General features: G+C 41.4%; 1 protein-coding gene across 8 annotated transcripts in view; it reads left to right on the top strand.

Moving 5' to 3' along the window:
• LOC123993152 (DISP complex protein LRCH3-like) overlaps positions 1–23,182 on the top strand; it is a 75,029-nt gene that overhangs the window by 5,781 nt on the left and 46,066 nt on the right. For all 8 annotated transcript variants that reach the window (XM_046294993.1, XM_046294992.1, XM_046294991.1 and 5 more), the window contains exon 2: positions 9,473–9,617. In XM_046294993.1, coding sequence (XP_046150949.1) covers positions 9,473–9,617 — 145 coding nt within the window. The remainder of the gene's footprint in view (positions 1–9,472; positions 9,618–23,182) is intronic.

Raw genomic sequence — 23,182 nt, 5'->3', positions numbered from 1 at the left:
CTCACAAAGAAACGATCTCAAATTTGGAACAAAGGACAGATTTCCACCGTTCGAATTGCTCGCGTTTCTTGGCCCAAGCAAGTCTCTTCTTATTGTTGTCCTTTAGTAGTGGTTTCTTTGCAGCAATTCGACCATGAAGGCCTGATTCACCCAGTTTCTGAACAGTTGATGTTGAGATGTCTTACTTGGGCTCCCGAGTGCCGCAGCAGTCTAAGGCACTGCATCTCAGTGCAAGAGGCAACACTACAGTCCCTGGTTCGAATCCAGGCTGGATCACATCCGGTTGTGATTGGGAGTTCCATAGGGCGGTGCACAATTGGCCCGGGTTTGGCCGGGGTAGGCTGTCATTGTAAATAAGAATTTGATCTTAAACGACTTGCCTAGTTAAATAAAGGTTTAAAAAACATTTTTTTTGACTCTGAAACATTTATTTGGCCAGTAATCTGAGGTGCAGTTAACTCGAATAAACTTATCCTCTGCAGCACAGGTAACTGGGTCTTTCTTTCCTGTGGCGGTCATCATGATAGCCATTTTCACCATAGCGTTTGATGGATTTTGAGACTGTGCTTGAAGAAACTTAAATTTCCCGGATTGATTGACTTTCATGTCTTAAAATAATGCTGGACTTTCGTTTCTCTTTGCTTATCTGAGCTGATCTTACCATAAAATTGACTTGTTCTTTTTATTTTTTATTTTATTTCACCTTTATTTAACCAGGTAGGCTAGTTGAGAACAAGTTCTCATTTGCATCAGCGACCTGGCCAAAATAAAGCATAGCAGTGTGAACAGACAACACAGAGTTACACATGGAGTAAACAATTAACAAGTCAATAACACAGTAGAAAAAAAGGGGAGTCTATATACAATGTGTGCAAAAGGCATGATGAGTTAGGTGAATAATTACAATTTTGCAGATTAACACTGGAGTGATACAGGTAGAGATATTGGTGTGCAAAAGAGCAGAAAAGTAAATAAATAAAAAGTGTGGGGATGAGGTTGGTGAAAATGGGTGGGCTATTTACCAATAGACTATGTACAGCTGCAGCGATCGGTGAGCTGCTCGGATAGCTGATGTTTGAAGTTTGTGAGGGAGATGAAAGTCTCCAACTTCAGCGATTTAAAAAAATATATATATACTTTTGTTTTTTTTATTTTTTATTATTATTATTATATTTTTTTTGCAATTCGTTCCAGTCACAGGCAGCAGAGTACTGGAATGAAAGGCGGCCAAATGAGGTGTAGGCTTTAGGGATGATCAGTGAGATACACCTGCTGGAGCGCGTGCTACGGATGGGTGTTGCCATCGTGACCAGTGAACCTAGATAAGCTTTACCTAGCACGGACTTGTAGATGACCTGGAGCCAGTGGGTCTGGCGACGAATATGTAGCGAGGGCCAGCCGACTCGAGCATACAAGTCGCAGTGGTGGGTGGTATAAGGTGATTTAGTGACAAACCGGATGGCACTGATAAACTGCATCCAGTTTGCTGAGTAGAGTGTTGGAGGCAATTTTGTAGATGACATCGCCGAAGTCGAGGATTGGTAGGATAGTCAGTTTTACTAGGGTAAGTTTGGCGGCGTGAGTGAAGGAGGCTTTGTTGCGGAATAGAAAGCCGACTCTTGATTTGATTTTCGATTGGAGATGTTTGATATGAGTCTGGAAGGAGAGTTTGCCGTCTTGCCAGACACCTAGGTACTTATAGGTGTCCATTTTACCAAATAGGGTCATCTTCTTTGTACAATTCCATTTGTGAAATATATTTCCTTCTTAATCCGTTTGAGCCAATCAGTTGTGTTGTGACATGGAAGAACTTTTAACAAGGCACACCTTTTAATTGAGATTAATTCCAGGTGACTACCTCATGAAGCTGGTTGAGAGAATGCCAAGAGCTGTCATCAAGGCAAAGGGTGACGACTTTGAAGAACCTAAAATATAATTTGATTTGTTTCACACTTTTTTTAGTTGCTGCTTGATTCCATGTGTTATTTCATAGTTTTGATGTCTAAACTAATATTCTACAATGTAGAACATAGTATAAATTAAGAAACACCTTGGAATGAGTAGGTGTCCATACTTTTGACTGGTACTGTATTTGTAAAACCTCTTTATAAAGTGTGTTTTGTAGCGTAAACTATGAATTTTATATTTTTGACTGATATTATGATTCTATTTCATATATGCAAAGTAGGTCAAATGCTGTCAGTTCCACTTTTATAGCCAAAAGAGAAAACAATACCTTTTAAACAAACCAGAAATGTTTTTTTTTCTTGTGCAATTTATATCTTTAGGCTTTTCTTAGGATATATTTAACGTAAAATAATTTCTGGCATTAGTGCGTACATCTCTAAGCTTTAGGGCCTATAACCGTGCGCATGTTAAATAACCTACACGCCAAATGCTTTGGGGAACAGTAGATAAAGTGAACATCGTCCACGTCGGAAAATAATCTGAGTTTAATTGAAAAACAGTAACGCTGTGAAATGGAGAGTTGAAGTAAAGAGAAGGGAGGGCCAGACATTGTTTGGGAAAGTAGTAAAAGAGGATGATGCCAGTCCCAGCTATCTTATATGTGATGATTGTGAGGAGCTACACAAATTTGACAGTCACAAGACAGGGACTTCAAATAAGCCTATGGCAGTAGCCTGCTGTTCAGAGGTTAAATGGAAACTGAAATCTGGACACTGACTGTAGGTCTATAACCTCTCTGAGCCTTAATATTAAGTCCTGTAGAATTAACAATTTCTTGCAGTAAAATTATACACCGACTGTAGAGAAGATTGGGACTTGGGAACAAGAGGTTGACCGATTTAAAAAAAAAAAAAAAAATGATTTTTCAATACCGATACTGATTATTGGAGAAAAAGAAAAAAAAGCCGATGCCGATTAATCAGACGATTTATAAAACAAATACAAAAATCAAATATTTTTTAATTTAGAGGTTTTAGGTTGTAGTTAATATAGTATTTATAGGACTATTTCTCTCTCTACCATTTGTATTTCATATACCTCGCCCCTACCTGGGCTCGAACCAGGAACACATCGACAACAGCCACCCTTTGAACCAGCTTTACCCTTCGCTCCACAAAAGCTGCGGCCCTTACAGAGCAAGGGGAACAACTACTCCAAGTCTCAGAGCGAGTGACGTTTGAAACGCTATTAGCGCGCACCCCGCTAACTAGCTAGCCATTTCACACAGGTTACACCAGCCTAATCTCGGGAGTTGATAGGCTTGAAGTTATTAACAGCGCTGTGCTGGTGAAGAGCTGCTGGCAAAACACACGAAAGTGCTGTTTGAATGAATTCTTATGAGCCTGTTGCTGCCTACCATCTCTGTCAGACTGCTCTAACAAATATCAAATCATAAACTTAATTATAACATAATAACACACAGAAATACGAGCCTTTGGTTATTAATATGGTCGAATCCGGAAACTATAATTACGAAAACAAAATGTTTATTTCAGTAAAATATGGAACCGTTCGGTATTTTATATAACGGGTGGCATCCCTAAGTCTAAATATTCTTGTTTCATTGTACAACCTTCAATGTTATGTCATAATTAAGTAAAATGGGAGCTTGGGAAGTTGAATCTTAATTTGATCAAGTTACACTTGTGTGAAACTCACTGTTTGCCGGCTATATATCTCATAACTATTAAGTTAATTATCTAAGATGTGCCAAATGCATTCTCTCCAGCTGGGTTTTGCTAATGTTTGCTCAGTGGCTAATGTGAGCTTGCAAGATCAAGCTTCCTGGTAACGGCAGCAGAGACAAACCCCTCCTGGATTGAGATCGCTGCTGCCTAATATTTGTTTTGTGCGTGCTGCAAACTGTGTTTTGAGATACTTCATAACTTTGAGTTGGGTTGTCTGTCCTTGTAGTGAATGTTTGCATGCTCTTGTTAGCAATTGCCTAGCATCCGCTGAGAATACCTTAGTACTTCTTAGAATTTTGTTAGCATTCTGGTAAGGGATGTTTTTGGCCTTTTATTTATTTGAAATGAAAATTGCACTACCGGTAATACCGTAAATCCCAGGATGGCACAGGCACGGTATGAAGATATGGAATTCTGGTTAACACCCAACCAGTAGCGGTTATTTGCATAACCTTATTTCTATTACAGCATGTTGGATGACTCATTCCATTCACCCAGTTCAATGTAACAGTGACAGGTTTAGGCTACTACATGATATTCAAATTTTCCCTATACCTATCATGAGGTTGCTACAACCAAGCATATGAAAAGTTTACAATGTAGGTGCACACAGGTCGAGAGAAATTTGAAATGACACATGGACAGACGGTGACATTCAATACCGTCTTGCACACACTTCCCTGCATCTAGCTGATATAGGGTGTAATCATTAGTCCAACAGTTGTAAATGAGTTCAATTGGACAAATTCAGGTATGTTTATCCCCATTTTGTTCTGTTTGCTTCTGTTTAAGAAACGTTTTTCAACAGGAACAGTGGAAGAATACACCCCTGATCACAAGCAAACAGTTCACTTTCATAGCAGCCACGTTGCATTCCTTGTTTCATCTATGCACTCTCCTCCTCAACTCTTCGCTTGTGGACTTCAATGCACAACACATCAACTGTATGTGACCAGGCTCAAAACCCTTTCCAAGCCAAACCATATAACTTCAACACACAGCCTACATTGTTGTAACCATATTAGCAAAAGTAACGTCTTCGTCAACCTAGCTAATAGAACTAAAGTCTTAGTCAACCCATACAATCATGCTGTTACATTGTAGTCAGTAAACCGTTACACCGGCAGGCCCCAGTGGCAATAAATGAGGAAAACCAAAAGCTTACCTTGACCTGGAAGAGTTCCAGTGTTGTGATGGTTAGTCATATCCAACTACCTAACATGGCATCCCTCTGTTTGAGCAGGGTGTTTCAGTAGGCCGAACTAGTTAGCTGTTTTTTTTCCACTTTGAATCTCTCTTTCTCTTGCTTCTTCTCTTTGTAACAGTATTTTTATTGGAATTTCACAATTTTCACCCATATTAAGAGATACAGCAACAGAGACAAAGCACACAGAAAAAAACAAGAAAAACAGCACCCACTTACACATCTATGCGCATATTCTTGCTTCTTCTTAATTTTGGAAGAAATTAAGTAGTTCAAAACTATTCAACGAATGTCTTTCTCTCTTGAGTCAACTACACACCACATTTTGTACACTGCAGTGCTAGCTAGCAGTAGTTTATCCTTCAGTACTAGATCAATTCTCTGATCGTTTGATTGGATGGACAAGATGTTAGTTCATGCTGCAAGAGCTCTGATAGGCTGGAGGACGTCCTCCGGAAGTTGTCATAATTACTGTGTAAGTCTGGAAGGGGGTGGGAACCTTTAGCCTCCTAGGTTTCGTATCAAATTCAATGTACCCAGAGGAGGACGGAAGCTACCTGTCCTCCGGCTACACCATGGTGCTACCCTACAGAGTGCTGTTGAGGCCACTGGTAGGTCTTCTTTGCAAAATAGTGTTTTTAATTATGAGGTGGCTTGATTATATTTAGAATAGTTGTATCTTTTCAAAAATGTTTTACAATGCATAAAATAAAAAGATGGTCCTCCCCTTCCTCCACTGAGGAGCCTCCACTGCACCCAACCCTAGAATGTTCTACATTTTGGAAGATGAGGTTTAGTTCAAGTCTACGATAATGTCTTTTTGGTGTCAGAATGGCCTACCTGTTGGACCAAACCTAAAATGTATATAGCTAGTTTAAATGGCTCGTTGTCAGGGAGGAAGAAGTCAGTTTTCGTCTTTGTTGTTGAGTGGCAGGTGGGGCTTGGTGTCTGCGAGTCGCAAGGCCAAGGAGACAAGGCCAAAAAGACGTAACGCTTATAAAAATGCAGTAGAGGCATTTGGAACATGCCGCTAAAACATGCGTTCAAATGAATTTGATATATTGCCGTCCCTAACTGTATAGAGAGAGCGAGGCAGAGGGGGTATACATGTCCTTGTCTGACTAAGTCTGTAATGCTCTTGCCTGGGCGCTCCACTGATCAGTGTTGTCTGTGTGCACTGACTGAGGAATTGGAGTGTAGTCAATGCAGTGTGTATGTACCCTGCCAGTTTGGCGATGCTTGGGGGCTACATCCAGACACGGTTCACACTGCCAGACCCTTACAAAGGAAAAGAGGAAAAAGGAGATCGAGACTGAGGCCTGACTTGGTTAACTTGGCAGAGGCCACTCTTGTTGTTCTCTCTCCCTCTGTGTTTTGTTCCGCCAGACCCATTTCTCTGTGGCCAGTCCACACGCGGTTATCTAAGGCAGGAGCTCGCTGGAAGAAATTAAATGGGAACTGCACCCACTCATTTGGTATAGTTTCTTTTGGCATTTCTCAAGAAATGCTGGCTGCCATGACAGAAGCCAAACGTGAGTTGGCTTGGGGTTGTGATTTGTCAGTGTTTCTTGGTTGTGTACTTGCCACCACCAAGACACACCCAGTATTCATATAAAGAGTAGGCTACCCTGTAAATTAGTCGTATTTAAAAAGGTTCTGCTCACTTCTGCAGCCATATAAAGAGTAGGCTAACCTGTAATTAGTCGTATTTAAAAAGGTTCTGCTCACTTCTGCAGCCATATAAAGAGTAGGCTGCCCTGTAATTAGTCGTATTTAAAAAGGTTCTGCTCACTTCTGCAGCCATATAAAGAGTAGGCTACCCTGTAAATTAGTCGTATTTAAAAAGGTTCTGCTCATTTCTGCAGCCACATAAAGAGTAGGCTACCCTGTAATTGGTCGTATTTAAAAAGGTTCTGCTCATTTCTGCAGCCATATAAAGAATAGCAAAATTGCATGACATGCTATATGTGCTCGGCCATGCGTTGAACGTTCTTTTTTTGTGAACAGTGATTGAGTTAGCTTAAATTATGACTATGCAATCTACTCTTCACATTATGAATAGTTGTCTGTCTTATACAAGTCAGCATTGAAAGCATTATTTTAAAGGTGCATTTTTCTGTTGAACATTTGCTTCCCCCAACTTGAACACACCACCTACGCATAGGCTAATGATTTTGTTTGTTACTGGTCTTGTTGGTTGAGGAAAGGTAAATGTGGACAGTTATTCTAACATCTTCAAAGTACCCGGCAAGGACACAGGTCATTGCATCCTCGACTTCCGTCTCCTATTAAGATTAATTACCATATTCTTAATGTCATTTCTGTCACTCTGAACACGCCCTAATCAGGTTATACACCCAATGCATATGGGACCGGTATATTTCTCAAATGTGTGCCGCCACATTTTCAGAATGGAAACTTCTGATGCCTAGTTACCTTGCCCCTATTCATATCTACCTCTAACTCCAGTATCTCCTCACATTGTAAATATGGTATTGGAACTGTCCTTGTAGGTTGCTTACTTTCTCGTGTTTTTGTTTTACCTCATGTTATTTTTGCTACATTGATATTGGTTACTGATTGTTTGGGTTTAGAACTTGCAAGAAAGGCATTTCACTGTGCATGTGACATTAACTTGAAATCAGTGAAGGGAAGTGAGTAAGTGTGCACACTTTGGGATGAAGGAGAGAGAATTTGGACTTGGCCCATATTTCTGTCATTGGGCATCTTTCAGTGTGATTGTCTCTGGTTGGAGGGAGAGCCTGGCTGGGGTAGGAAGCAGACAGCATTGCGGAGAGCATCAGCTTCCTGTATCCTGGATCCTCACACAGCTGCAGGGGATAAATATAGACGACTTGGCTGGGATTGCCATCGGGATACTGCAACACTCACTGCACAGTATTACTGAACAATATGTGACACACATACAGAAATACTTGCTCACAGATGATCACAAACTCCTGAAAAAGCTATCCCTTTTTTCTGTCTGTGGCCCAAAATGTTGGGACATACTGGTCAAGTTAACAGGTAGTTAGTTAGCTAATAAGGTAACATGACAGAGCAAAGTGTAAACAAATGGTTAACAACGTTAAAGTAGTTTTAGAACTGCCCACGGCATGGTTTATGAATGGAAAATGCGTTCCCGGCGATCCACTATAGGAAGATTTAAAAAATGTTTTAAAGCTAGGAGGCTCGCTCGGCATTACTTATTTAGACAAGTACAAGAAGAGCTGCTTAATGATACTGAGGCCTTTGCTCTGACTGGAGGGAAAAGAACGTCCCTTTATCTGTCAGCTTGGTGGCTATTTTCAGACGTCACGGGTGTGTGTGACTGTCTCTGTGTGTGATGGAAATTGTCTTTTGTGTTGCTGTCTAACATAGGCCTACTCTTATTTTAAACACCCAACAAAACACATTTAGTCAGAATGAGTGGTCTATTAAAATACCTGTAGTTGTAAAATGAGTACTACTGTAGATACATTTTCCAGCATTCACCCCGTGTTCGTATCACAGTATTACATCACGATAAGCAGTGGAGAAAGTAAAGACCTATGCTTGGGAATAGGATAGCAAAATCACAATCATATCTTTAACTTAAATTTATGTCTTCACTGTACCATATTTTTATGCAGCTAGCGTAACACGAAGAAATGACCAGCTTTTAGGCTAGCAAACAGAGTGGACTCAGAAGCTATGTGGATTGAGGGAGGGGATAGGGGTTGAATTTGGCTTTACAGCTGGTGTTCAGGGATGTTTTTTTTTTGTCAGATATTTAGTAGTGATGGGCGTTTGAAAGAATGTCTGTGTTGGAGTACTCTCTTGAAAATAATTTTGAGTACTCGTGTTAGCGTGAAACAGGGCTGAAGGTAATTTACAGTGTTGTTCATTTTACTGGTTCTGATACAGCTGAAAGTAAAAATGACAATTTTACTGCATTTCACATACTCCACAGGCAATAAGCACATCTGTTTGACATTCCGACAGTGTTTATAAATGTAACCTGCTAATTGAGTGGACTTGTACATTTAGTATACTTGTATTAGGTTATTGGCAAACCAAAGCATTCGTGATCTCTATAAACAATTCTGATTTACACTTTTGAAAGGAACAAACTAAAATAAATCTGTTTTATTCATTAAGGACATTGACCATTTAGGCCTACAGAACACATGGTAAATGTAACTGCTGTGCAGAGTTTTCCCCTGGACAGTGACTGGGGACACTGCCCTGTAAAGGGTGCTGTCCATCAGTTGAGATGACAACCGATGTCCTTACAGATACCATGGCACTTGTCACAGGAGTATGGGTTGGGTTGGGCCCAAATGTCCTGAGTTTTATTCATTAGTGCAGACCAAGTTCAAGTAATCACTCCTTGTTTCAGTACAATTTCTTCTATTTGGTACCGAGTGCATACAACCCTGGCTAGATCCCAACACAGCCTTTCTTGCTGTTGAGAATGTGTTCTTAACCAACTTCAGTCTAACGAACGGCCCTTACACTAGAACACCTACAGGTGTGAAAACAAAACCAGCCAAATCACCTGCTCAAATAAAGGATTGAATAAATGAAATAAACTGTGGTGTGACGTAAATGTCTCTCTCCCCTTGTTTAGATCTGTCCCGTAACCGTCTGCCAGAACTGCCCGTGGAAGTGTGTATGTTTGTTTCTCTGGAACACCTTAACCTCTACCAGAACTGCCTGCGCTCACTGCCTGAGAGTCTTCTCAATCTCCAGGCCCTCACCTACCTGAACATAAGGTAACGGGCGTGCACACACACCAGTGGTGTAAGCAACTTAGTTGTAATATACAGTAATTGCTATGCCAAACCAGGAACTATTTTGGTTACCCCAAAATAAAATAATAATAATAAATAAAATCTTGGACCCGTGATGCAAAAACTCCTAAATGCAATTTCACAAGAAGGAAGTTAGCCCACCAAAATAATACAAAAGTATCACCTCGAGTGAAATTTGTACAATGAGCTCAATATGAATTCAATACATCAACAGTACAATAGACTTCGATATCGGCTATGTATCCCGCGTCGGAAACGCAAGGGTCTGAAACTTTCCAGTAAATTTCCCATGGGAAGTTCAGCCTGGGAATTCTGGGAATTTTGCTAAAATTCATAAATAAATAAAAAGTTAGCTTATAACAGTGATTTGTTTTGTGTGTGGGGTGGGATACACAAGGCAATTCTAGATATTTTGGCATATTTTGGTTAAACTCCCCAGTTCAAGGGAATTACAACCCTCTGCATGCACAGTGCATTCTTCCATCACATGTGCAGTACACTCTTCCGTCACATGTACAGCTGATTCTCAAGATCTTGCGCACTAATGAGATGCTATTGAGCCCACACTACTACACTGTCTGAGCCAAGAACTACATGCTTTCTGGTAAGTTGAGATTACAATACTGGGCGGGGTAAATATATTTTATGACATACATGATTTTTTGTTAACTAGTAAATAGTAGCCTACAGCAAAGTGTGTTTAAATAATTTTTTACTTGTTAACAAGTTCTACTAGTTAGTTTTTGTTACCACGTGGGGTTTAGCTTGCTTGAGCCTACTAACTGAGGATTGTTAATTCCCCTGTTTCCATACATGTTTAATTTTTAAACAACTCCTTTGTACGATAATACATTTATCTAATTGCTTAACTATTTATCTGTGCATGGAATTGTGTGTGTGTGTGTGTGTGTGTGTGTGTGTGTGTGTGTGTGTGTATAAGTAAATATATTTATATATTTTTTTATTTACTTATACACACACAATTCCATGCACATATAATTAAGTGATTTTCTAACCTTTACAGGAAAACGCCACGGGCACTATCTGATGTGTGGAGACATTTTGCTGCAGCTAATGTAGAAGGAAAAGCTGTGTACATTTGCAAATACTGAGCCAAATCATATGTGAAGAATGCAACAAAGATGCAGAATCATCTGGCCAAAGTGCAAGAAGTTCCCTCAGCGCTCACAACAAGCAACCTCTGACAAAAGTCTGTCTACTTCTATTTGATTTGAATCTGACACCTTATCGATAGCAACAGCTCATGGTCCTCCTGGAATCAGAAGTTTTCCAGAAGTTTACAGAAGACTCAATGGCGGAACGTAGTAAGATAAATGCTGACTAATGTCTTGCTCAAGCTGTGTATGCAGGTTCACCTCTGATCCTCACAGGCAATGTGTGTTGGAAGAGATTTCTGAATGTTCTTTGTCCAGCGTGTACACCCCTCCAACCAGACATGCTTTATCTACTAATTTAATGGATGCAGAGTTCAAGTGAAGGTCAAGCAAATCATAGTGCAAGCAGACTATATTGCAATCATCTCTGATGGGTGGTCGAATGTTCGTGGCCAAGGAATAATTAACTACATCTTCACCCCTCAACCAATATTCTACAAGAGCACAGACACAAGGGACAACAGACACACCGGTCTCTACATTGCAGATGAGCTGAAGTCAGTCATCAATGACCTTGGACAACCGAAGGTATTTGCACTGGTGACAGACATAATCCTGATAGGTATTAGTCTGGTTTCTTCAGTAATGACCTTAGTGATCACTGTTTTTTACCACCTGTGTTAGTAATGGCTGCTCAGTGAAACGACCTTTCCTGATTTGTCATAGATCCTTGCTAAAAAACTTTAATGAGCAAGCCTTCCTTCATGAACTGGCCTCTGTAAAATGGTATAGAATCAGCTTGATCCCCTCGGTCAAAGATGCTTGGACCTTCTTTTTTTAAATATTTTCAGTGGTATTGTTAACAAACACGCCCCCATAAAGAAAATGAGAATTAAAAACAGGTTCAGGCCCTGGTTCGACCGTGATCTTGCAGAGCTACTACACCTCAAATTGCATTTGGCAAAAGGCTCGGCATACTCAGGTTGACTGCCTCACGTTCAGGCAAATGAGAAATAAGAGCACTCAGGCTATATTGAAGGGCAAAGTTAGTTACTTTAAGGAGCAGTTCTCTCTTTGTACATCTATCCCCAAGAAGTTCTGTAAAACAGTTAAAGACCTGGAGAATAAAACCCGCCTCACAGCTGCACATGTCCCTTAAAGTTGATGATGGGGTTGTTACTGACAAGAATCATATGGCTGAGTTCTTTAATCACTACTTCATTAACTCAGGATTCCTATTTGACTCAGCCATGCCTCCTTGCCCGTCCAGCATTTCCTCATCTGCCACACCTTTTAATGTGACTATCCCCAATGCTTCTCCCTCTTTTCCCCTGCCCAGCCAAAAAGAGGCGCTCCTTAAACTTGACCCCAAAAAAACAGCTGGGTCAGATGGTTTAGACCCTTTCTTCTTTAAGGTTGCTGCCCCTATGATCGCCAAGCCTATCTCCAACCTTTTTAATCTGTCTCTCCTCTCTGGGGAGGTTCCCATTGCTTGGAAAGCAGCCACGGTTTGTCCTTTATTTAACTTCTTGGCGCACCAATCCCGTTAGCGGGATCATTTTCGTCAACATCCGCTTAATTGTAGTGCGCCAAATTCAAATGAAATTACAAGTGCAATAGAGCAAAACACAGCTTAGTTTTTGTTAATCCACCTGGCGTGTCAGATTTCAAAAAAGCGTACAGCTAAAAAAAAACAAGCTTTTTTGTAAGGACATCTCTCTCAGCAGACAAAACATTATGAACAGCTAGCAGCAAAGTAAATTGGTCACAAAAGTCAGAAAAGCAATCAAATTAATCGCTTACCTTTGATCTTTGGATATTTGCACTCTTGAGACTCCCAGTAACACAATAAATGTTCCTTTTGTTCCATAAAGATTATTTTTATATCCAAAATACCTCCATTTGGTTGGCACATTTTGTTGAGTAATCCACATGCTTGAGCGGCCACAACAGGGCAGACAAATTCCAAATAGTATCCGTAAAGTTCGTAGAAACATGTTATACGTTTTTTTATAATCAATCCTCAGGTTGTTTTTGCAATAAATATTTAAGCCGGACCATAGCTTTTTCAATAGGAGACAGAGAGAAAATGTCTGCTCCAAGCTGTTGCTCATGCAAAACTCTGCTGGCACCCAGCCATCCACTGACGCGATGTGTCGTTCTCGCTCATTTTTCAGGAATAAAAGGCTGAAACTGTCTAAAGACTGTTCACACCATGTGGAAGCCATAGGGAAATGAATCTGGTTGCTATTCCTTTAAATGGAGGGAAGGCATGCAATGGAACAGGGAGCGTTCAACATAAGAGGCACTTCCTAGTTGGATTTTCCTCAGGTTTTCACCTGCAATATCAGTTCTGTTATACTCCCAGACAATATTTTGACAGTTTTGGAAACTTGAGTGTTTTCTATCCTAATCTGACAATTATATGCATATTCTAGCTTCTGGGCCTGAGAAATAGGCAGTTTCATTTGGGCATGTTTTTCATCCGAACATCAAAATAATGCCCCCAACACTCAACAGGTTAAAGCGGGAGATCAAGCTGATCCTAACTGTTATAGGCCTATTTCTATTTTACCCTATTTATCAAAAGTGTTGGACAAACTCAACTGACTGGCTTTCTTGATGTCTATAGTATTCTCTCTGGTATGCAATCTGGTTTTTGCTCAGGTTTTGGATATGTCACTGCAACCTTGAAGGTCCTCAATGACGTCACCATTGCCCTTGATTCTAAGCGATGTTGTGCTGCTATCTTTATGGACTTGGCCAAAGCTTTTGATACGTTAGGCTACGGAGTATTTGTATCTCCGAGCGGTCTTTGGCCTTGTTTGCTAACTATCTTTCTCAGAGTGCAGTGTATAATGTCAGAACATCTGCTCTCTCAGCCACTGCCTGTCACCAAGGGAGTCCCCAAGGCTCGATCCTTGGCCCCACGCTCTTCTCAATTTACATCAACAACATAGCTCAGGCAGTAGGTATCGCTCTCATCCATTTATATGCAGATGATAGTTTTGTACTCAGCTGGCCCCTCCACAGATCTTGTGTCGTATGCTCTACCACAAATCTTTCTTAGTGTCCAACAAGCTTTCTCTACCCTTAACTTCATACAGATCATTGGGACGCTAGCTTCCCACCTCGACAACATCTGGTGAAGTTGCAAAGCGACATATTCAAATTACAGAAATCGTAATGTTAAACATTCATGAAGATACAAATGTCATACATCATTTAACCTGTTACTCCTACCCCCTACTTTTTAGAACATTCTGTTAAAAATCGCGCAACATTTCAGCGCCCTGCTGCTCATGCCAGGAATATAGTATATGCATATGATTAGTATGTGTGGATAGAAAACACTCAGACGTTTATAAAACTGGTTAAATCACGGCTGTGACTATAACAGAACGTGCGTTTCATCGAAAAGCGCAGGAAAATCTGATCACTGAAAATGGAAATATATATCCATCCGCCACTTCAACCCATTGATAAAGGCGAACCACAATAAATGGGGCTGAGGTTGCAATACCTACAGCTTCCACACGATGTCAACAGTATTGTCATTTGCCTAGGCTTTGTTTCTTGGTCAAACGAAGAGACAAGTCATTTGTTCAAGTCTCCGACCGGATATTTTGGTTGAGATTTACCCGGACATTATTTCCAGACGGACACCTAAAGAATATACTTCGCCTCGTGATCAATTTGATCGCTTATTAACGTGTAAGTCGCTCTGGATAAGAGCGTCTGCTAAATGACTTAAATGTAATGTTTACTAATACCTAAAGTTGCATTACAAAAGTATTTCGAAGTGTTTTGTGAAAGTTTATCGTCAACTTTTTTAATTTCAAAAAATGACGTTACGTTATAAGACGCTATTTGTTTTTGTTTATCACACAGTCTTCATAGATCGATATCTAGTCTATATATGGACCGATTTAATCGAAAAAAAGACCCAATGGTGATTATGGGACATCTAGGAGTGCCAACAAAGAAGATGGTCAAAGGTAATGAATGTTTTATATTTTATTTGTGCGGTTTGTGTAGCGACGACTATGCTAATTATTTTGTTTACGTCCCCTGCGGGTCTTTTGGGGTGTTACATGCTATCAGATAATAGCTTCTCATGCTTTCGCCGAAAAGCATTTTTAAAATCTGACTTGTTGCCTGGATTCACAACGAGTGTAGCTTTAATTCAATACCCTGCATGTGTATTTTAATGAACGTTTGAGTTTTAACGAGTGCTATTAGCATTTAGCGTAGCGCATTTGCATTTCCAGATGTCTAGATGGGACGCCTGCGTGTTAGGTAGGAAGGAGCAAGAGGTTAACTGACTTGCCTAGTTAAATAAAGGTATAAAAAAAAATGGCGACCAAAAATACCGATTTCCGATTGTTATGAAAACTTGAAATCGGCCCGAATTAATCGGCCATTCCGATGAATCGGTCGACCTCTAGTTGTTTCTCTTGTCGTGTGTTTTGTTGTATTTTTAATCGAAACCCCCGTCCCCGCAGATGTTTTTTGCCTTTTGGTAGGCCGTCATTGTAAATAAGAATTTGGTCTTATTAACTTCTTGATCTTACCCATCCCGGATCCGGGATCGTGAATACACCCTCAGGCTCATTACCATAACGCAACGTTAACGATTTCTAAAAATTGCAAATGAAATTAAATAAATATGCCTGCTCTCAAGCTTAGCCTTTTCTTAACTGACTTGCCTAGTTAAATAAAAAATGGCTGCTGCAAACATGAAGGCTGCTTGGTCTAAAGTGGAGGAGTACTACCCTCAGGTCATACCCATTGGCTGTGCTGCTCATGCATTGAATCTGCTCCTTAAGGACATCATGGATGGTATGGAAAACAATGGATACACTCTACAAGGGAGCCAAGGAAATGGTTAGGTATGTGAAGGGTCATCAAGTTATAGCAGCAATCTACCTCACCAAGCAAAGTGGGAAGAATAAGAGCACCACATTGAAGCTGCCCAGCAACACCTGTGTGGTGTTTTCATAATGTCTGACAGTCTCCTGGAGGGGAAGGAGTCTCTCCAAGAAATTTCCATATCACAGTCTGCCGATATGGACAGCCCCATCAAGAGGCTCCTCCTGGATGATGTATTTTGGGAGAGATTGGTAAGCAGCCTGAAACCTATAGCAGTAGCCATTGCATGGAATGAGGGAGACAATGCCATCCTGTCTGATGTTCAGACTATGCTTGCAGATGTAAGAGAATAAATCTGTACTGCCCTATCCAATTCACTGTTCCTCCAAGCAGAGGAAACTGCAGTTCTGAAATGCATCCAAAAGTGTGAAGACTTCTGCCTGAAGCCCATACACGCCGCACATGTTGGACCCCAAGTATGCTGGCACACAGAGATCAACAAGGCCTATGGTTGTCATGACTACCATGTCTCGATGAGGCTGGATGAGGGCAAGAATCTTGGCAGTCTGGTTAAGTACACTTCCAAGCAAGGGCTTTGGGATGGAGATGCAATATGGCAGTCGTGCCAACATATTTGGGGCGGCAGGTAGCCTAGTGGTTAGAGCGTTGGACTTGTAACCAAAAGGTTGCAAGATCAAATCCCCAAGCTGACAAGGTAAAAATCTGTCTTTCTGCCCCTGAACAAGGCAGTTAACCCACTGTTCCTAGGCCATCATTGAAAATAAGAATTTGTTCTTAACTGACTTGCCTAGTTAAATAAAGGTTTTAAAAAATCTCCAGGTGGAAGGGACTTTGGATCTGAGGCTGTTTACTACATCATCCTCCATAAGCCGCCTCAGAGCGCAACTGGGCCTTGTTTGGGAATACACACACACCAAAGCTGACCAATACAAGGGTTGGTGGCCATCTGGGAAAATTTGAGGATTTTTGAGCCTGACAAATAGCCACGGTGAAGATGAGGCCTCAGAGTCTGGTGCTTAATGTTTCTGTTTCCATATGATATTTTATTTTATTATTTTTACCTTTATTTGTTTGACTTTTTTGTCAGAGAGATGGATGTGATTTTTGATTTTTTGGCATATCTTTATGCCTCAGAACTGACGATTGAGGACTTATTTTACAAGATTGAACTCCCTATTATTTCCGAATAACAGAGGTCTCCTTAATGCCCCTTACTAAGGAAGAGATGTTTGCAATTGAGAATTTACCAAATGGTGGGGCCTTTAGGACCAGACAGGTTTTGTAGTGAGTTCTATAAGTAGTTCCAAGGCCTGATCCTTGAGCCATTGCTTGATGTTTAACCACTCATTTTCAAATGACGACCTCCCTCAAACTCTGAGGGATGGTAACATATCACTTATTCTCAAAAGGGGGAAATTCCCAGAGTCTTGTTCCTCCAACAGACCTTATTGCCCTTCTGTACATGGATAGGAAATGTCTTTCTAAAATCCTAGCCACACGACTTGTGGACTTATTGCCACATATCTGACAAAATGGTGCCGTCATGGTGCCATGATTCTAGTTCAACTTTTTAAAATTTCTTAAATTATTAGCCCATAAAATTTTATTTTACATACAGCCGAGAAGAACTTTTGGATATCAGAGTGGCGGTACCTCACCAGCATTACGACCAGGAATACGACTTTCCGAAATCTGATCCTTTGTTTGTACCCCACAGGGCAATTGAACTGATTCCAGAGACTGACCCAAAACACCGCTGGCGGAGGAGGGGTAGTCGACTTCTAGTCCGACTCGGGAGGCGAGCACACCGCCCACCGCTTCTGAGTATATTACTCAGTTTTGTTAAGTGTCTGGATAATAAAGTTGACGATACTCTGTTTCATGAAAACATGGCTCTCTCAGTTCATCGTGAAGAGAGGAATAAATATCTCCCTGGGAAGAAGGGCGTGGGTGTATGTTTTATGATGAAATACTTAGTGTGATTGTGATAACATACAGGAACTCAAGTTATTTTGTTCACCTGACCTAGAATACCTCTCAATCAAATGCCGACCGTATTACCTCCCCAAGAGAATTCTCTTTGGTTATAGTCACAGCCGTGTAGATTCCCCCTCAAGCCGATACCACGACTGCTCTCAAGGTACTTAACTGAACTTTTTGCCAACTGAAAACCACATATCCTGAGGCTGCATTTATTGTAGCTGTGGACTACTGAAGTTCTATCAAGACTGACTAGTAATTGAGCTGCGAAAACACTCGACCACTGCTACTCCAATTTCCGGGATGCATACAAGGCCCTTCCACTCCCTCCTTTGGCAAATCTGATCATGACTCCATTTTACTCTATAGCACAGGTACTTCCTGATTGATTTTCTGCCTAAGGACAATTCATTGCTGGTCTGACCAATCGGAATCCACGCTTAATATTGTTTTGATTACGTGGACTGGGGTATGTTCCAGGTTGCCTCCGAGAATAATATTGACAAATACACTGATATGGTGAGTGAGTTTATCATGAAGTGTATAGGAAATGTTACCCACTGTGACTATTAAGACCGTGGATAGATGTCAGCATTCACGTAAAAATGAAAGTGCAAACCATCTAATTTAACCATGGTAAGGTGACTGGGAATATGTCCGAATACAGTGTAGTTATTCCCTCCGTAAGACAATGAACATGCAAAACATCAGTGTAGAGACATAGTGGAGTCACAATTCAACGGCTCAGACACGAGACGTATGTGGCAGGGACTACAGACGATCACGGACTACAAAGGGAAAACCTAGCCACATCGCGGACACCAATGTCTTGCTTCCAGACAAGCTAAACACCTTCACCCGCTTTAAGGATAACACTGCCACTGACGCGGACCGCTATCAATGACTGTGGGCTTTCCTTCTCCGAGGCCGATGTAAGACATTTAAGTGTGTTAACCCTCGCAAGACTGCCGGCCCAGACTGCATTCCTAGCCACATCCTCAGAGCTTGCGCAGACCAGTTGGCCGGAGTGTTTGAAAATGTCCGGAATCTCCCTATCCCAGTCTGCTGTCCCCACATGCTTCAAAATGTCCACCTTTGTTCTTGTACCCAAGAAAGCAAAAAGTTAAATGAACTATATTAAAATAGCCTCATAGCACTCATTTCTGTCATCATGAAGTGCTTTGAGAGACTAGTCAAGGATCATATCACCCCTACCTTACCTGACACTCTAGACCCACAGACGATAGATCCACAGACAATGCCATCACACTGAACACTGCCCTATCCCATGTGGACAAGAGGATTACCATTGTAAGAATGCTGTTCATTGGCTCTCACTCAACATTTAACACCATAGTACTCTCAAAGCTCATCATTAAGCTCGAGACCCTGACCCCCGCCCTGTGCAATTGGGTTCTGGACTAATTGACGGGCCGTCACCCGGTGGTGAAGGTAGGAAACAACACCTCCACTTCGCTGATCCTCAACACTGGGGCCCCACAAGAATGAGTGCTCAGCCCCCTTCTGTCCTCCCTGTTCACCCATGACTGCGTGGCCATGCACGCATCCAACTTAATCATCAAGTTTTCAGATGATAAAACAGTAGTAGGCCTGATTACCAACAATGACGAGACAGCCTACAGGGAGAAAGAAGGTGAGGGCCCTGGGAGTGTGGTGCCAGGAAAATAACCTCTCACCCAATGTCAATAAAACATAGGAGCTGATTGTGAATGTCAAGAAACATCAGAGGGAGTTTCACATCGGGATCGCAGTGAAGGTTCAAAGCTTCAAGTTCCTCGACGTACACATCACGGACAAACTGAAATGGTCCACCCACACAGACTGTGGTGAAAATGTATTTTTTAAAATATTTTGAGAGGTTGCTGAAGAAATTTGTCTCGGCACCTAAAACCCTCACAAACTTTTACAGATGCACTATTGAGAGCATCCTTTCGGGCAGTATCGCTGCCTGGTACGGAAACTGCACCACCCGCAACCTCAGGGCTCTCCAGAGGGTGGTGTAGAATGCCTAATGCAAACTACCTGCCCTACAGCACCTGATGTCACAGGAAGGCCAAAAAGATCATCAAGGACAACAACCACCCGAGCAACTGCCTGTTCTCCTCGCTATCATCCAGAAGGCGAGATCAGTACAGGTGCATCAAAACGGACCGAGAGACTGAAAAACAAGGCTATCAGACTGTTAAATAGCCATCCCTAGCACATTAAAGGCTACAGCCCTATATCCATAGACTTGAATTCATTGACCACTTTAATAATGTTTACATGTTGCATTACTAATCTCATATGTTTCTACTGTATCTTAAAAGTCTATGCCGCTCTGACACTGCTCGCTCAAATATTTATAGATTCTTAATTCCATAACTTTGGATATGTGTGTATTGTTGTGAAATTGTTAGATATTACTGCAATGTTGGAGCTGGAAATGAGCATTTCGATACACTCGCAATAACATCTGCTAAACACGTGTATGTGACATAGCATTTGATTCAATTTTTTTATTGTAAAAGGTGACCAAACTGGCTTTGTTAAGGGCCGTAACTGATGTAATAATGTCAGTCGTATCTTAATGTTATTCAAGACTAAAAACGAAGGCTGCTATCCTTACTAAGGTCAAATAGCTTCTCCACACACCGGGGTACCAGACAGGGCTATCCTTATTCCCCTCGCCAATTTGCGCTCAGTATGGAACCATTGGTCGAGGCCATCAGAGTAACGCCTGCTATACAGGGTCTGCTCATTGGTGACGTTTGTCAAAAAATAAGCTTGTATGCTGATGCTTTGATATTCATCTCGAGCCCCGAGACTTCAATTACATATCTTGTTAATATTATTACATTTACATTTACATTTAAGTCATTTAGCAGACGCTCTTATCCAGAGCGACTTACAAATTGGTGCATTCACCTTATGACATCCAATGGAACAGCCACTTTACAATAGTGCATCTAAATATTTTAAGGGGGGAGGGGGTGAGAAGGATTACTTTATCCTATCCTAAGTATTCCTTAAAGAGGTGGGGTTTCAGGTGTCTCCGGAAGGTGGTGATTGACTCCGCTGTCCTGGCGTCGTGAGGGAGTTTGTTCCACCATTGGGGAGCCAGAGCAGCGAACAGTTTTGACTGGGCTGAGCGGGAACTGTACTTCCTCAGTGGTAGGGAGACGAGCAGGCCAGAGGTGGATGAACGCAGTGCCCTTATTTGGGTGTAGGGCCTGATCAGAGCCTGGAGGTACTGAGGTGCCGTTCCCCTCACAGCTCCGTAGGCAAGCACCATGGTCTTGTAGCGGATGCGAGCTTCAACTGGAAGCCAGTGGAGAGAGCGGAGGAGCGGGGTGACGTGAGAGAACTTGGGAAGGTTGAACACTAGACGGGCTGCGGCGTTCTGGATGAGTTGTAGGGGTTTAATGGCACAGGCAGGGAGCCCAGCCAACAGCGAGTTGCAGTAATCCAGACGGGAGATGACAAGTGCCTGGATTAGGACCTGCGCCGCTTCCTGTGTGAGGCAGGGTCGTACTCTGCGGATGTTGTAGAGCATGAACCTACAGGAACGTGCCACCGTCTTGATGTTAGTTGAGAACGACAGGGTGTTGTCCAGGATCACACCAAGGTTCTTAGCGCTCTGGGAGGAGGACACAATGGAGTTGTCAACCGTGATGGCGAGATCATGGAACGGGCAGTCCTTCCCCGGGCAGTCCTTTTTATTGAATTATTCAGTGTATTTTCAAGCTACAAGATTAATTTAACTAAATCATAGTCTATGCCACTTGGTTGTCTTAGCTTTGTACCTACTACCGCTCCCCCATTTACTTTAAAATGGTGTCCTTCAGGTTTTATGAATCTGGGTATATTACTCCCAAATCCCAGCAAAAGTATAAAGCTAATTTTGTTACTTTATTTTACACAATAAGACACATCTGGAGTGTGGAACTCTTCTCTGATTTCATGGTTGGGTAGAATATTCCTATTGAAAATGAATATTTTACAAAGAATACTCTACCCAATCCAAATGATCGAAGTCTTACTTTCCAATAAGGTAATAACAGATTTAAATGGCTGGTTAAGTTTCTTTATGTGGAGTAAACACAAGCCAATAGTTAAGATGGCAATATTGCACTTGCTAGGTTCTCAGGGGGGTTGGATCTGCCCAATATTAGGTTTTTATCAGTGGTGTGCCCACTTAAGTTATATTTCTGAATGGATCACAAATGACTCCTATTTGATTAGATATTGAGACTTTTTAATATATTTTTTAACCTTTAGTTAACTAGGCAAGTCAGTTAAGAACAAATTCTTATTTTCAATGACGGCCTAGGAACAGTGGGTTAACTGCCTGTTCAGGGGCAGAACGACAGATTTGTACCTTGTCAGCTTGGGGGTTTGAACTTGCAACCTTCCGGTTACTAGCCCAACGCTCTAACCATTTACATTTAAGTCATTTAGCAGACGCTCTTATCCAGAGCGACTTACAAATTGGTGCATTCACCTTATGACATCCACTAGGCTACCCTGCCGCCTACTTATTTTATATATATATATATATATTTTTTTTCTTCCCAGAAGCTTCAAATCTGTGTAAGATTATTGCAATAATCCCATTCTACTTAATGCACTCAAAGCATGGAGGAGGCCAGTTCAAAGTGTTTTGGGAAGGTCCAAACTAACCTCTGCTCTTACCCTAATTCTTAACAACCCATATTTGTATCAGGATTGCTGGATGCTGTCTTTAATGTTTGGCTTCATAAGGGTATAGGCAGACTAAATGATGTTGTCACTGATAGGATTTAATTGTTTATTTGAGCAGATGGTTGAGAAATATCAACTCTATAAGTAGGACTCTTTTCACTTTCTACAAGTTAGACCTATTTTGAAGAGCACCACCTTCATTGGCAACCCTGATGTCTTGTCATTGAAATAATTATTTTATGATTCTTTTAGGTTCATTTCTACTGTTGACCCACAGGTGGTCAAGCAGGTGTGGGATAAATGACTGTCTGTTACTATTGACGAGGAGATGTGGGAGGACATTTGGAGATGTGCAAAAACAATATCTATCTGTTATGGTACTTGAGCAATCCAATTAAGAATAATACACAGATTGCATATATCCCAGAATGCCAGACATGCTTTTAGCCCCCCCTCGTCCTCTCCTCAGTGTCTTAAATGTACAACTTATACAGGCGCCCTAACACATTTATGGTCATGTTCCAAATTACAAAGGCACTGGTCTAATGTTCTTTAAGAAATCGAAAAATAATCTAATTAACGGACATATACACACAACTGTGCTACATCAGTGTTGTCATCAATAGCCAGGGACAAATGCTCAGCCTGATTGAGCCCCTCTAGAACAATCCTATGCACATCATCCACCAGTGCATGGACGTGGCGGCCTGCTGTTGATGCAGACAGGGGCACCTGTTTGACAGTCTCATTTATGCTATCCATAGACTTGTCCGTAGCCAATTCCACCAAAGCTGTCACCATGCACCTTTTAAACACCTCCACGTCTGTGATGGG

Source organism: Oncorhynchus gorbuscha, linkage group LG13 (genome assembly GCF_021184085.1).
Source record: "Oncorhynchus gorbuscha isolate QuinsamMale2020 ecotype Even-year linkage group LG13, OgorEven_v1.0, whole genome shotgun sequence".
Taxonomy (NCBI): domain Eukaryota; kingdom Metazoa; phylum Chordata; class Actinopteri; order Salmoniformes; family Salmonidae; genus Oncorhynchus; species Oncorhynchus gorbuscha.
The sequence above is the reverse complement of the archived record's forward strand: the minus strand, read 5'-3'. Positions and strand labels throughout refer to the sequence as shown.